The sequence below is a fragment of the Aedes albopictus genome, chromosome 3 (genome assembly GCF_035046485.1).
Source record: "Aedes albopictus strain Foshan chromosome 3, AalbF5, whole genome shotgun sequence".
Lineage (NCBI taxonomy): Eukaryota > Metazoa > Arthropoda > Insecta > Diptera > Culicidae > Aedes > Aedes albopictus.
The window spans coordinates 116,985,759-117,001,128 of NC_085138.1; the positions used below are offsets into that span (position 1 = coordinate 116,985,759).

At 37.3% G+C, this 15,370-nt stretch overlaps 2 protein-coding genes across 6 annotated transcripts in view; both read left to right on the forward strand.

Moving 5' to 3' along the window:
• LOC109399319 (uncharacterized) overlaps positions 1-15,370 on the forward strand; it is a 288,186-nt gene that overhangs the window by 126,837 nt on the left and 145,979 nt on the right. The gene's annotated exons all lie outside the window — the stretch shown is intronic.
• LOC109433331 (antigen 5 like allergen Cul n 1-like) lies at positions 2,079-8,901 on the forward strand. Its single transcript, XM_029877093.2, has 3 exons — positions 2,079-4,052; positions 4,164-4,405; positions 4,473-8,901. Exons 1-3 carry the CDS (start codon positions 3,702-3,704, stop codon positions 4,726-4,728), a joined length of 849 nt encoding a protein of 282 aa, XP_029732953.1. The 5' UTR covers positions 2,079-3,701; the 3' UTR covers positions 4,729-8,901.

Here is a 15,370-nt window from a genome sequence, read left to right on the forward strand (position 1 = left end):
ATATTTCGCACGATGTATCTTCACTAAATTGTCTTTTAACTTCCTCTATTTCTTTGATGAAGTTCAACTGCATCTTCCTCGCAGCTTCTTCGAATTCCGCTTCGATCTCAGCAATCCCACGTTCATAATCCTCTTGGATACGCCGTTCCTCTTGCTCATAATATTTCCTCCATCGTTTGTTTTCTTGCTCTATTTGCGCAAGCCATTGTGATGGATCCATGACGCACTGGTTTCTGTGGTCAAAATCATTGAAATCTGTTGCGAAGGAATGACACCTTTGGCGCGATACACCGATGATTGATAGCAGCTTTTATGTTATGCAGCTTCAATGCTGGAATTCAGTTTATTTTATTACAATTAATCTTAAACTTAAACAATTATATACATACATTTTGGTATCTTATTCCGCGCTTTCCAAAGATGCACCTCCAATCAACAAATCTCAGATACTTATTCAAAACGACGTATCAACAGAGGATTTGCGTGTATTATACGTTGTTTTGAAAAAGTATCCGAGAAATTAGCTTATTCTTCACTGTTATCTTTTATTCAGTCCGTGTTGCCAGTTTCACAGCATTTTCATCTCAACATGAACAATAAAATTGACCAATCCAAATTCCTGTGTGGTAGTGGTTTGTGTTCAGATTTCCCGTGTTAATTTATCTGTAAGAACTTTGTAAACATCTTTTGTTCTCACGTTGTTGCGGGAGGCGTTACACCCGTAGACGTTACACCACAAATTTTCCACAGGGATGCCACATATCTGACGGACCGCTTGTCAGCCAATAGGCTCGTTAGTGTAGGTATGAAAAGTCAAACTGAGATCGAACAGAAGTAAATAATGCAGGATAATGAATGGCATGCAGTAAACGAAATTAGTTGCTAAAAGTTCTAAAAATTATTGAATTATTCGCTTGTTATTGTTAAAATCCGCTAAAGATGTGAATTGGAGTTCGTTACAGTAGTGAAGCTACCATGTTTGTAAGGAAATTACTGAATGAATTGAAACTGCTTACAACTAAACTTAAACTAAATTTATAGGTTAGCTTACATGCATAAATCATCCTATTTAGTGGACTTAAACTTAAATTAGACAAATTAAACTATACTACTACTAGTACGGATTGTGAGTAAACTAAAATTTCAATATGTACAGGGGATAGACAAAATGATCGGGACAGGCAAAATTTTCACTTTTCAAAAAATGTTCAACCAGCTGTAACTTTTCTAAACGTGCATCTAATATTCTCAAATTTTCACTGTAAGATGATCAACTAGTTGTGTATCAGTGAACAAAATTTGGAAAAGATCGGGCTATTCTGCACAAAGTTATAAAGATTTTAGAAAAAGGTATAATTATCCGATAGCCAACTTTGAGCTGTTATATCTCCGGATTCAATTAACCGAATGCAATGAAATTTTGACTATTCATGACTTATATAATAAGCTTTGAAAAACATTTGACACAAGTTAAAATTCTCAACACGGAAGAAAATTATTACGATTAGTTTATTTTTCTAATAAAACACCAAATTTTCTAAAACTTCAACATCGTTTCAAAATTCAAGATGCTGATTATAGTTCATTTAAATTCCCTCTAGTTGTCTTGAATATAAATATGTTTTGAGGGAAAGGAACAACAAAGCCTTCAATTAATAGAAAAAGTATTGGGATGCACATTAAAAATAGACCAATTTACTAAAAAGTTTTAAAATTAATAAAACCGCTATAACTTTTTCTCTTGTTAATAATTTAAAGTTGTGTCAAACGTTTTTCAAAGCTCATTATATAAGTCATGAATAGTCAAAATTTCATTGCATTCGGTTCATTGAATCCGGAGATATAACAGCTCAAAGTTGGCTCTCGGATAATTATACCTTTTCCTAAAATCTTTATAACTTTGTGCAGAATAGCCCGACCTTTTCCAAATTTTGTTCACTGATACACAACTAGTTGATCAACTTACAGTGAAAATTTGAGAATATTTGATGCACGTTTAGCAAAGTTACAGCTAGTTGAACATTTTTTGAAAAGTGAAAATTTTGCCTGTCCCGATCATTTTGTCTATCCCCTGTACATGTGACTAAGACGATCTAACTATATTAAAACAGGGGAATTGACCAGACATACCGTAGGACGGATTGCAGGACGTAGTGAATTGACATTAGATTCACAGAATTGTGAGTATTGTCGGGTATTTGTATCAGAACTGTAGCTAAACTTTGCCATCTATTTTTTCTCAATAAATGAATTGCTACGGAATCCGTGACTTCTTGTTCTGCGCCCTGTACCGTGCCAACACACGTATATGGATAGGCTTGCAGTAGGTTTCGTGAGACTTTTTTGGACAACTCAATGAAACAAACTATTCTAGTTTTAGCTGATTCAAGCAACCACCAGCTCCATCTGCTCGAAGAACTCCAGTAAAATTCTCCCTCGGCAACACTATGAATCAATCAGTAGGTCGGCTCCAGAGGCACGTTCGACCCAAACGAATGCCTTTGAGATGAGAGTCACAATGAACCCGAGTAAAGATAACAAATTGATAGCACTTAACTTGGAATATTTTTGTCAGATATTTTTCCTTCTTTGAATCAAAGGCTATTCTTTCGAGTTATACTGATATAGAAAACAGTGGCAAGATCAGTTAAGTTCATCATTCTTTTTCGTCCAAACAGCATTCGGCCAAACGGCGTTCGGCCAAATGGCCTTTTCGGCCAAATGGCGTTCGGCCAAATGACCCGGAACCCCTAAATTGGTTACTTTCCGTTATAGCAATATGCCCTTAACTTACCTGTCAGATTTAGTCCGGAGTGTCGTCTGCTGTACGTGCATACTAAGATTAACTTAATATTTTCCTCTTTTGTTACTCTGTTCTCAACAGCAAATCTAATCTTACTCGATACGCTCAGTTATCTCTTGTGCTGAAACTCTGTAAATGAGTTAACGAGTTCAGCTTGAATAGTAAATAACGTTACTGATGAACGAAAAATATTGATTACCGATTTTCCGCACCATGTCGTCTTATACTGGTCGGATTACTCTCGAGCTCGAGTACCATTTTGATCGGGTTGCAATCCGACATCCTGATGACGTGACCCGCCCACCGTAGCCTTCCAATTTTCGCGATGTGGATGATGATAGTCGGTTCTCCCTGTAGCTGATGCACCTCATGCTTCATTCGCCTTCTCCGTTGGTCTTCTGCATCAGTATTTATCTAGTATTTAGCTCAATAGTCTTTGACTCATAAATCTTCGTCTTGATGCTCCCTTTCATGAAATATATAAAAAAAAGCATTATTTGTTAACCCTTCTTTTAAACATTAACAGAAAATTATACTTTGGAAACGAAACACTCATAGAATTCTTTGCTGAGAAGCAGGCTTTGCTCGAGTTAAGACGTAATACCATAATGATAAAGAAATGAAAATAACAGGAGAAGCTAAGAGCTGTGAAAAATGTGGGGTCAACATACTCAAAAACTTTTCCCCTCAAGCATTTCACTTCACCCGTTCTCTGCTACCAACACTCAATCGTCACACGCTAATGATGTATATAAGTGCTAATGAGGGAACTAATATATAATGGATAAATTGAATTGAATTAACCCATCACATGCCATCACAACTTTGGTTGGAGCAAACAGTTTGCTGCTTGCAGTAGAATTGTGATCATCGTGATTAATAGCTTCAAAGTGCTGAAATGATTGTTCTTGGATGTGAGCCAAATCAATGGGTCAAATCTATCCATAATCTCAATTCTACCTTTAATTTTTTAGATGTTCTGGCAGCACTAGTGACACGTTCCTTCCAACAATCGATAAACTACTGCAAGCCAAGTTTGTGTCCGGTGCAAAAACCGCATATCGCTTGCAATGTGACGTCCAAGTTTGGCCCAAAATGTGGCACTATAGCCAACATTGTGCCAATGAACTCGACCAATGTGGCACTGATCGTGAGCATGCACAATCTGTATCGGAGTGTTATAGCCCAGGGCAAGCTGAACTACACCAAGCAGGAATATTTCCCCACCGCAGAACGGATGCCCACAATTGTAAGATAAATCTCAGTTTTCATTAAAACTTAATGTACGTTTGACTGCAACTTGTTGAAAAACCATCAGTTCTAAACCACTTCTGTTAAAATTAATTTTCATTTGATTCAGCAATGGGATGACGAGCTGGCGTACATTGCTGAGGCGAATGCACGACATTGCGTGTTCGAGCATGACAAGTGTCGTAATACCGAGCAGTTGAAGTCAGCTGGACAAAACTTGGCGTGGATCAGCTACTACGGATTTTTTCAAACTGATGCCAAATTGATATCTCAGATGATCAACTATTGGTATCGGGAATATATCTATGCAGACCGAAGCATTATCAGCAATTATCCAAAAAATTACGGAGGGTAAGCCTAATTCGTACTGTCAATTCTATATCTGAGAACCAAAGTTTCGACTGAATTCTACCACCAGGCCTGCTATCGGTCACTTCACTGCCATGGTGGCGGATCGCTCCAACCGAATTGGCTGTGCAATGGTTAGCTTCGAAGAATCGCCCTGGATGAGAAAGTACCTGGTCTGCAACTATTCCATAACAAATATCATCAATCAACCGGTGTACAAGGCTGGGCCAACAGCTTCGAAGTGTGTCACAGGACAGAACCCTGATTACGCTGGTCTTTGCAGTGTGGATGAAGTAATCGATTCGAATCCTTTTAAGTTTCCATAAAAATGAAGTAAACAGTAAGCAGTTCAGGTTTTGCTAGTCGATTTTCGTAACTTTTTCTACATATCCCTTTCGTTCGTAACGACCCAGCCCAATTGTCCTATTGAGTGATAATAGTTTTGCATATTTTTTCATCAGTTTGGTCTTTGTTTTATGCGATGTAAGCGTTGTAATAATGATCCATTACTAATACTTGTATACGGTAAAAATTCTGCACGCTCGAATCAAAGGAATAATCTCTTAACTAGTCAACATCCCAAGCAACATGACCACAAATGCTTTTTCCTTTGGATTCGCAATGCTGTCAGTGTTGACTTGAGAACCAAAACAAATACCTACAACGGATAAATCAACTGAAAATCACTTCGATTTGCACTACTGTACAAAGCTATACGATCCGAAGTGAAAAGGTCTTGATTTGAGAATGACTACTTTAGACATGAAAATAAATATAGATGACAGGTAGTAGAAAGCGTTTCGCTTCGATTCTTGGCTTTCTAACAGTTGTGAAGTAGAGTAGTGGCAAGACTGAAGATGAAAACGGTGAAGGTCCTGGTATGAAATCTGGGTGTGGCATAAACTTTTTTTTATTTTAGTTTTTAAATCAAAACATTGTCAATAGCGAATTGAAGCTATGTTTCATTGAAATCGAAGAGGCATTGAATGTTCCTTTCCAAGTGATATTCAGACGTTAACCAATTGATAGGCAAGAAGTGCGAATTTAAGTGCCAATCCCTACGTATCAGCGTGTAGATTTTTTACCGTGCACAACAAGTTAGGCAAAAAGTGACAAAAACCATAAAACCTGAATTTGTTTTACCTGTCGTATATTTATTTTGGTAGTCAAAGCTAGGAATCGAAAGATAAAGAGTAGTTCTTCCAAATAAGGAACAATAGTTGTTGTTTTGTTGCTAAATTTAAGAGTTCTGGAGAGCCAAAATTGAGTCATTTGTATGGAGATTTCACTTGTTTGCGCATCGCCCTAAAAGGGATATATTAGCTGTCATTTGTTTCTGGTGAATTAGGAGGTTTTCTTTTCATTTTATTCCCATGTAAAAGCTCCCGCACTTCACTTTTTTCTCCCCCAAATTAGATTATTTTCAGCGATTTCGCTGATGGTCTGGTCGGAACAATCCCAATCAAATAGTTTTCGCGTGTGTGAAAGTAAAAGTCAAGACCATTAATTGAAAAGGCCGCATCAACATTTTGTAAAAAACATGTTTCTGTTGACTTGAGGCCTTTTGAACTCCACCCACACACCTCACTACCACTAACAGGAAGCGCAAACATCAAGCTTTCTGTTAATGGTGGTGAGATGCGTGGGTGGATCCCAGAAGGCCCTAAGTCGACAGTAACGTGTTTGTTTACGTAATGTTGATTCGGGCTTTTCAATTGTTGGTCTTGAAGTGTGTTTGTTCCGGGAGGATTCGAATCATGATTCGAACGGTGAAAAATGGGAAGATTGCTTATGTAGTGTGTTTCTCTTCGATTCAGATAGCGATAGATGACGCTTAAGCCAAGGCTTATTAGCCAGGACAGGCAGAAAATCCCGCAATAAAAAAAGAAATTTAAAAAAAATAGTCAGGACACAGTAAATAAAAATGCCTCTGCCTGATCCCTGAAGTAATGGCCCATGGAGTGACAATTAACCTTTTAGCTACGTCACTCCCAGTGATGGTTTTACAAAAGACATTAATACTACTCACATGATTTACTCAATTACATAGGTATACACAAAATCTGAATCTTTTCGTATCGCTTATAGTGAATCCAAAATCATCCCTTTCCATATATCCAAACCCTTGACACTTATGAGAGCGTCGGTGAATTGCTGACCTCTAGCGTTGAGCAATTTTGAATCGATGTTCGCAACATCGATGTTTTTGTTCCGGTTAATCGATTTTTTAATCGATGTGAAGCCCCACGAAATCGACCGAATCGATTTTTCTACATTCGATTTTTCTTTCGATTTAAAAATATGAAATTTATTTTTTATTTTTAAAACTGTACATAAAATCGAGGTAAAATGTACATGAAATCGAGGGTCCACTAAATCGAGGTATACCTGTATATCTCGGGTTTCTTGGGCAATCCCTCCCAGGAGTCTAAGTGAATCTTTCTCAGGCTTCTGGAGGAATCCTTCTTATGGTCTAGAGAGTCCCTTTCAGGGTTCTAGCGCATCCTTCTCGGCATTCCGAACATTTTTTTTTATTGAGAAACCCTCTCAGGATTCTTGATGAATTTCTCTGAAAAATGTGGAAGATCCTCTCTCAGGATGCCTTTCAATACTGCAGGATAATTTCTCTCGGGATTCTGGAAGAATCCGCCAGGGAGTTTTTGGGATATCCGTCTAAGCATTCTGGGAGAATCTCGAGAAAATACTTGCAATCCATGTTGGTAGAACCACGCGAGACACACGCATACTACACAAATCTCCTGTAAAGTTCGTTTGCATCATTCAGGAACGTTTACACTAGAAAACGTCAAAGCGTTCGAACTGTAGCACCTCCGGAATCAAACGAAAATCAAACGAAATTTAAATTCATCGTTAAATCCATGTACCAAGGCCTTTCAAAGAGTGTTACGTCTGTTTGTATGTGATTCTAGAGAATCTCTCTCTAGATTCTAAGGGAATTCATTTCAGGGTTTTGGGGTATTCCATACCAAGAGTGATATCCCTTTTAGGATTACACTAGTTTACAGCATTTTTGAACTCGGTAAGCTGATGATCATTTTTGGTGTAGAAGCATGCCCTGAGTTCGAAAACGCGAAAGAAAAAAATTACAGTAGAGCGGAAATTTTTTCGACTTTCCATACAAGGTTGATGATTTGAAATCAATTTTTGTTCTATTTTTAAGCAAAGTCGCTCACTTCAAACATCTCATTCACCGTAATCAATGCTCCGATTGAGCTGAAATTTTTACTGTAACTCGCCTACATATGATATGTCAAATAAACGTCGAGAAAGAATTTTTAGGTTGTTTTTTTCTTATTGAAAAAAATACATTTCTTCAAAAAAAAATGAGAATTTTGCTAAAATTCAAGAAGATCGTCCCTAAAACTCGCCAATATCTTGAATTTCATCAATCTGACGCAAAACCTGCATTCAGATGATCGAATGGTATTGTATTCAGCTTTTAATTTATGGAAAAAGATTTTAAATTGGTTGAACAAATCGCAATATATTTGAATTTTAGTAAATTACAAATTTTGAAAAGTTACAAAACTCGATATTGAGCTAGAACTAAAAAACTGTTCTACTTTAAATTTTTTGAAGGTCGGTTTCGAAATCAGCACTAAATTGTGCTTCAAAAATTTTGGTCATTGGCAAAAGTTCACGACTTTCGTTTTATTTTGTAAACTTGTGTTATAAGTAATTTCTGGATGATATGGGTTGATCCCTCTAAGGATTCTGGAAGACCCTCAGATAGGATCCCACTCAGAATTCTGAGGATTTTTTTCTTAGCATTCTCAGGAACTCCTCTCAGAATTCTTGAAGAATCATACTCAAACTTGTGGCAAAATCCCTCTTCAAATTCTGTGGGAATATTTCCTATGATTGTGAGAGAATCCCACACAGAATTCTAAAGGTATCCTTTTCAGGATTCTGCGTAAGATCCTTTTAAAATTCTGGGGAAATATCCCTTAGTACTCTTCCCAAGATACTCTGAAAATTCGGCTTTCTGGGGTATAATGCCCCCAGGATTCTGAGAAAATTTCTCTCAAGATTCTGGAGAATTTGCCTCATGGTTCTGAAGAAATCCTTGGGATTCTGGGGCTATATTTTTCAAGATTCTTGGGCACTTTCTTTCAGAACTATCAATTATCGAAGAATCTCTTGCGAGATTCTGGGCAGAGTTCTCTAGAGAAATTGGGATTTTGAAGAATCCCTCGCAAAGATTTTGCGATTCCTCTCAGGGTTCGGAAAAAATCATTCTCAGCATTTTACGAGAATTCCAGTGGAATTCTGTTTTCTGTATTCTGGAGCAGTGGCTCCCAGAAATCCCTTTCAGTAATCTCTTAGTAATCAGGAAAATCCCTGACTTGATTATAGAAAGATTCCGTTGAGGTTCTGGTGTAATAATTTAAAGTATTCTAGAGAAATCAACCTCAGAGTTCAGGGACAATCCCTTTCAGGAGCTTAGGGGATTCCTTTCAAAGGTTCTGGACAATGTCTTTCTGGAATTTGCGGTAATTTTTTCAGTATTATGTGGGAATAGCTTTCAGAATTCCAGAGAATCCTTCTCTGGATGCTGGAGAAGTCCATTCTAGAATTTTTCGTAATCTTTTCCAGGGATTTTCGGAAAAATCCCTCTTTGGTTTCTAGATTTATTTCTTTCAAGAATCTGGAAGAACCTCTCTTATGATTCCTCTCATGATTCTGGAGGAACCACTCATAGAATTCTAGAGAATACCTTTCGGGATTTTGGCAGACTTATTCGCAGCATTCTAAAGGTTTCCACCCAGAGTTTTAGGGGAATTCTGGGAGAATACTTAAAAGGATTCTAGAGGAATTCTTCTCAAGTTTCTGGAGGAATCCTATTTTCCAGAATTCTGTGAGAGTATTTTGCAGGTTTCTTCGGCAAACTCGCCCAGTATTCTGAGGGAACCATTCTCTGAATTCTGGAATCCTTCTTAGGGTTCTAAACTACGCTTTTTAGGATTCTGGGTCATTTCTTTTAAGTTTCTTGGGGAATTCATCTTAAAATTCCGAAAATCTTTTTTGTTTAGTGGGAATCTCTCTCTTGCAATTCTAGATAAATTTATCTCAAGAATGTGAAAGAAAAGCTCTTGGAATTCCTCTCATGACTTTGGGAGGATTCATCTTAGGATTCTAGGATAATCCTATTTACGAATCTGGAACATTTTGAGAGAATCCCAAGGGAAAGCTTCTCTTAGGATTCTGAGACTATCTATCACAGCATTCTGGGAGAATTCCTCTCAGGACTCTGAAACAATCCATCTCATAGATATGGAGTAATCACTCTCAGTATTCCAGGCAAACATTTAATAGAATTCAGACTGAATTCCTTCCAAGATGCCGGAAGAGTCTTGTTTTCTATTCTAGACTAGCAGTCCCGGCAAATGTCGTCCTGCCTGCCTACTCTGTGTTTTGACATCCGGTTCCATGAAGAAATGCCCCTCAAAATAAAATTTCAGATTTCCCCGTTTTTCTTGCCTTCCCAGTCACTTTTTCTATTTTTTTTCCTACGAACACGTCGTTTTCCTACGAACTGGCGGAATGCAACAGTGAAAGAATTTATATAGATAATGTCGCTCAGGATTCCGGTGTAATCATTTTCAGCATTCTGAAGAAATCTCTCTAATAATTCTAGAGGAACTCCTTTCAGAATTCTGGAGGAGTCTCTTAAATATTCTGAGGGAATTCCTCTCAACAGTCTGTGGGAATTCATTTAGGGATTTTTCTTTCGATTCAAAAAAATAAATTCATTGTTTTTTTCAGAATGCACTTTTTTAACGTTATATTCATTTTCGAATCAGAGTCGCGAAGTGGTCTAATATTTTGATATTGAATTTATTTAGACAAATAATTCAGCAAACGAATTATTTTATAGTTTTGTAATATTTTGCGACAAACTGATTTCTAGTTTAAACTAAACTGTTCTATTGTTTGATAATACAAATATTTTCATTTGTCGACATTTTCGACAGTTTGTTAAAACAAACACAGATTTGGTAGTTTCAGCATGAAATAATGGATTGATTCAAACGACTGCACTTTTGCCACTAACAAACCCGGAATGTGATTGTGTTGGTGACGGCAGCAACTGCGGCAGCTCGGAAATCTATTTTTAGACCGTCGGTAAGCGGATGGGGAGAACGACTAAAAAAGACAAAAAAGGCGAAACCGATCAACTTTTTGTGGATGCTGTCGTGAGTACCTGCGCGTTATCTATCACGGGCAAAGCTGCACTTGGAAGTTGGCGTGATGGATTTGTTACACCTTCTTTGTTGTGGCGATTTTATAGTTGTGTGAGTGCTTTCGGACCATGTTTATGGTTTTTATTTTGTTGAAACAAATGAATTTTTTAACATTATATGAAATGATGGTAATCGGTTGTTTTTATCGATAAACTCTAAATGAAAACAATTAAATATAACTTTGGAATAAGAAAATTCTCAGTTTGAAAATCAACCATGCGTTTTATTGTTTTATACAAGCGCCATTTTTCTGCGTGAAGGAGGGGAAGGTTATGTATAATTGTTTCTGGTTTCGCGGATGTGTTTTCGTGTTTGATAGATGTTGGATCTCCAGTTAGTCCAATGCAGTGGTGATTGGGCTGAAGCATACCTCGGGCTAAATTGAGATTTAGCGTCTAAGCCGCGGGCCGCAGTTTGAGCAACACTGGTCTAATGGATAAGGCTTGCAATTTCTAACCCAGAGATGCTGAGTTGGATTCCCGTCTCGATCGTAAAGTATTCGAAACTTCCTGGATGTGATATATCAATGAGCTTTCCACAATGTGCAAGTTCGTCCAATAGCAGGTGGGCAAGGTCCTTGATGTTAGATTGCTTATGGAAATTGCGACTGGGCAGACCAAAGTCCAGCGGAGGCATTGTGGATTGTTGTTTTCAAGATTTAGTTGCAAAGCGTAAATGATGGGTGCTGAGTGATAATAACGCTGGTATTGCATTTCAGAGCATGGGATAAATTTGCTGAATTCAAGGGAGTCTGTAGTTTTAGTGTTACATAAAGAGAGATTGTTTAGATGTCAGGTTCATAACATTTTTTTAAAGAAATATGGGTGTTGGCAGGTAGCCAACTCAGAATAAAGACGGTTCCAAGTTTTTGAATAACAGCAACGTATATTAAAAACTTCCTATAACAATATATAATGTTTGTTAGAAATGGGAATCATAACTATTGGAATGGACTTACGTTTAGTGCTTTATTCTGATTGTATATGGTTGTTTTATGTTGCAGCAAAGTATATAGAGCAAAATGACCCTTTCTTGATAGCTACAACTCTTGCACAATTTCAACAATTTTCACTTCAGCCAATGACGTAATCTACTTAAAAAAGGACTTGTCGGTAATTATTTAATTTTGGCCAAATCAAGACCTATCTTACCACTAATTAAAGATAATCAATTCAAAGTTATTAATTCTGTGGATACGATTTACTGCGTGGAGGTTTATCGTGTTCTAGATTTGATTGGGAAAATAAAATATTAAATTTGGATTTCATTTAAACATCAAATATCACGCACTCGTTATCCCAAGTAAAAAAGGTAGTTTTCCTAGTTTTAGATCACTTTAAAACTTATTAATAATTCACTTTGACTCCGAATTCAGCATGAGCATCTGGCAAATCAAACTACCTTTTTTTCCTGGTCTATTGTTCGTGGCTTTCGACGAACGTCAGTGAAGTATCTTGACATTGTTCCCCAAGCTGTTGAAGTTTCGATTTACCACAGCTGACCATAACGTTCGCTGATGTATTGTGAGATGCGCCGACCGAGGGGTCGTAACAATGGGGGTGTAGGGTTTGTACTGGCATGCACTCTCTATGTATATGGCTGGTTGCTTTGAAAGATGAATTTTTGATGCACTTCATCTATCACACTATTTTTGTGCTCCAGCACGGTTGCCGATATCAATTTTATAAATTACACATTTTATGATCTTTTTCTACAAGAGAAATGCATAAACCTGTATAACTGGCCACCCGGTCATGACTCTGGGTGAGAAAAAAGAAAGAAAGCCAAACGCGCGGGTTGTCAGATGGATGAGAATCAAAACAAAATCGAAAAAGAATCAGGCGAAACACACACCACGTGCTTATTTGTGACATTTCTCGACGTCAAAATGCTGTTAGAGAGCGCGGTTGCACTTATCGTCACACTTTTCAACCGTCACACTTTCATACTGTGCAGTTCGATTTAGTGGGAACTGTGCAAAACATTGAGTGTGTAGATGGTGCGAATTGAGCAGTTACGAATGAGCGTGTAGAGTGACAGTCAAGGTTGCAACCATTCATTTGCAAAAATTTACATTCATTTGCTATTATCTCAGTTCAGAAGCATGCTATCGAAAAACAATGTATGGATGAATTGAACCTTGTAGTTTTATCTGAAAGTTTGCCGAATAGCATTAGGGTCGCATACGCATACCAACGTCGTGAGAGAGCTGTGAAGGCAACTCTCCACGCGATGAATATAAATTTCATTCACGCTGTGGAAAGTTGCCTTCACAGCTCACTCACGACTTTGGAATGCGTGTGCGACCCCAATGTTATTCGGCAAACTTTCAGATAAAACTACAAGGTTCAATTCATCCATACATTGTTTTTCGATAGCATGCTTCTGAACTGAGATAATAGCAAATGAATGTAAATTTTTGCAAATGAATGGTTGCAACCTTGGTGACAGTTGTGATAAAGTGGAGCGTCGGCGGACGACGGACAGCGAACCTGTGGGAAATCTGGTGAATCCAAACGACCGGAGAAAGCTTCTGAACTGGAGAGCTGGAGTTTGCCGTTGCGAGAGTTGCTTCCGGAAGTGGACCCTACAATTTCTTGAGCGATTTTTTTCCTGAATTTACCAGGCATCGAGATAGGCCAAGAACTTTCCTGCGATCTGCGTACTACCCATATAAAGCCAACACAAGGCTTACTGACGATTCCGAGAGTAAACAGTGTGTAAGTTTATTCGCACCCGCCTGCTTCGTGAGTAAGAAGCAAAACGAAAATAAAAACACTCATGAGTTTTTATTTGTGAAGAACTAGTGGAGGCGCGGGTAGTGCATTTTAGTGTGATTATAATAACAAATCCAGTGATTATCCTTCATAAACTAATGCTTTGTGCTTCATTGTTCCTGAAAAGCAGCACTGCAAGTCGTGAAAATGCGGTTTTCGTCAAAATGCAAAAAACTCAGAGAAGCAACGTGAATCACAGGCGAGTGCTTGCCAACTTCGTTTACTCACGGATATAGAAGTGCGAGTATTCTCGGGCCCCTGTTGTTCACGAGTAGGTTTGTTTTGCTTTGTGTCTGCTCAGCTGCAATCTTCATCATTTTCCATCCTTTGCCAGGAGAGCTAGTTCATAATAAATGTATTGAATTTAGCATTGAAGCTGCAAAGCAAAATACCTTTACTAATCATTGTGTATTTGTGCAGAAAATGATTCTTCCCGATAGGTAACATATACAGTGTACCATACAATTGTCCGTACAGCAATTTTTTGGTCAAAATAAATTTGCATTCAAATGGTCATAAGCTTTTTATACATCAATCAAATACGCTGAAATTTAGATCAATCATAAATTATATGTTGAATCTCCATTGGTAAAATTTTGAGCGAGATCGAATAAGTTTTCTGAAAGTAATACAACTTTTAGTAAAACTTATAAGATTCTTGAACACATTTTTAAAACATTATATTTCAATATGTACTCGATGAAACTTTTTCCATTTTTTTTTTTGATGCAGCTTAAACCTAAGGCTTTCATATGCAGCTTCGTTTGAGGTTTAATATTCACTACAAAAAAATATGAAAAATCTGTATATCAAGTGTATGCCAAGTGTTTTCAACGTTTTAAAACTCTCCTAATGTCATATTTTTATACAGGACCTGCTAAACTACATATGAAGAGTAGGTCCTATGTATTTTTCGTTCAGTCAATGCACTTTTATTGGTGGAAAACGTTTGGCAGATTATATGTGCAAAATAAGGTAAATTTTTAAATATCATAAACTACATAAGTACATTTTTCATATTTTTTGTAGTGCATATAAAACCTCAAAAGTAGCTGCATATGAAAACCTTAGGTATTAGCTGTAACACACAAAAAATTGAAAAAGTTTCATCGAGTACATACTGAGATATAATGTTTTAAAAATATGTACAAAAATAAGTTTTTCTAAAAGTTGTATAACTTTCAGAAAACTTATTCGATATCGCTCAAAATTTTACCAATGGAGTTTTAATATATGATTCATGATTGGTCAAAATTTCAGCGTTTTTTAATGACGTATAAAAAAGTTATGAACATTTGAATGAAAAATTGTTTTGACCAAAAAAATGCTGTACGGACAATAGTTTGATACACTGTACATAATATAGATACAAATGATACATCTTGTAGCACTTCCTTGCATTTTCTCTACAACATTACCATTCTTACGTACAACACATAACCACAAATCACCATATGCCTCTGGCAGGCATTACACGTGCGCATCATGGCCATCGATAGATGAAATATGAAGCAGTTTCGCTGCCACACTCCTAGCTCATCGGAAAACCACTCCTTGATTGGCACTGGACAATGGGGGATACGCACTAAGGAAGTCCATCTACGTAGCAGGCCTGCAAGATGTGTATCTTTGTTGCTAATTTATGTTTTCTAAGTTTCGAAGTTTTTTAATGGTTTTTGAATACACTTTGCCTAAATTTTCTTCAGGGTGAGATGACTTCACAATGTTACTTCTTGTTTTTGGCCTCTTAGTATTTTGGACTCTACAGTTTCAATATGAAATTATAGCCTTTCGGTACATTTTGGTTGCACAAGAAACGTAAAATTAATGATAAGGTTTAGGTCATCCATCAGGACGACGGGTAGACCCATGTCAAAATCGATTACGATGGTGATGGATTTTTGAAACAGGAAGGATACTTACGT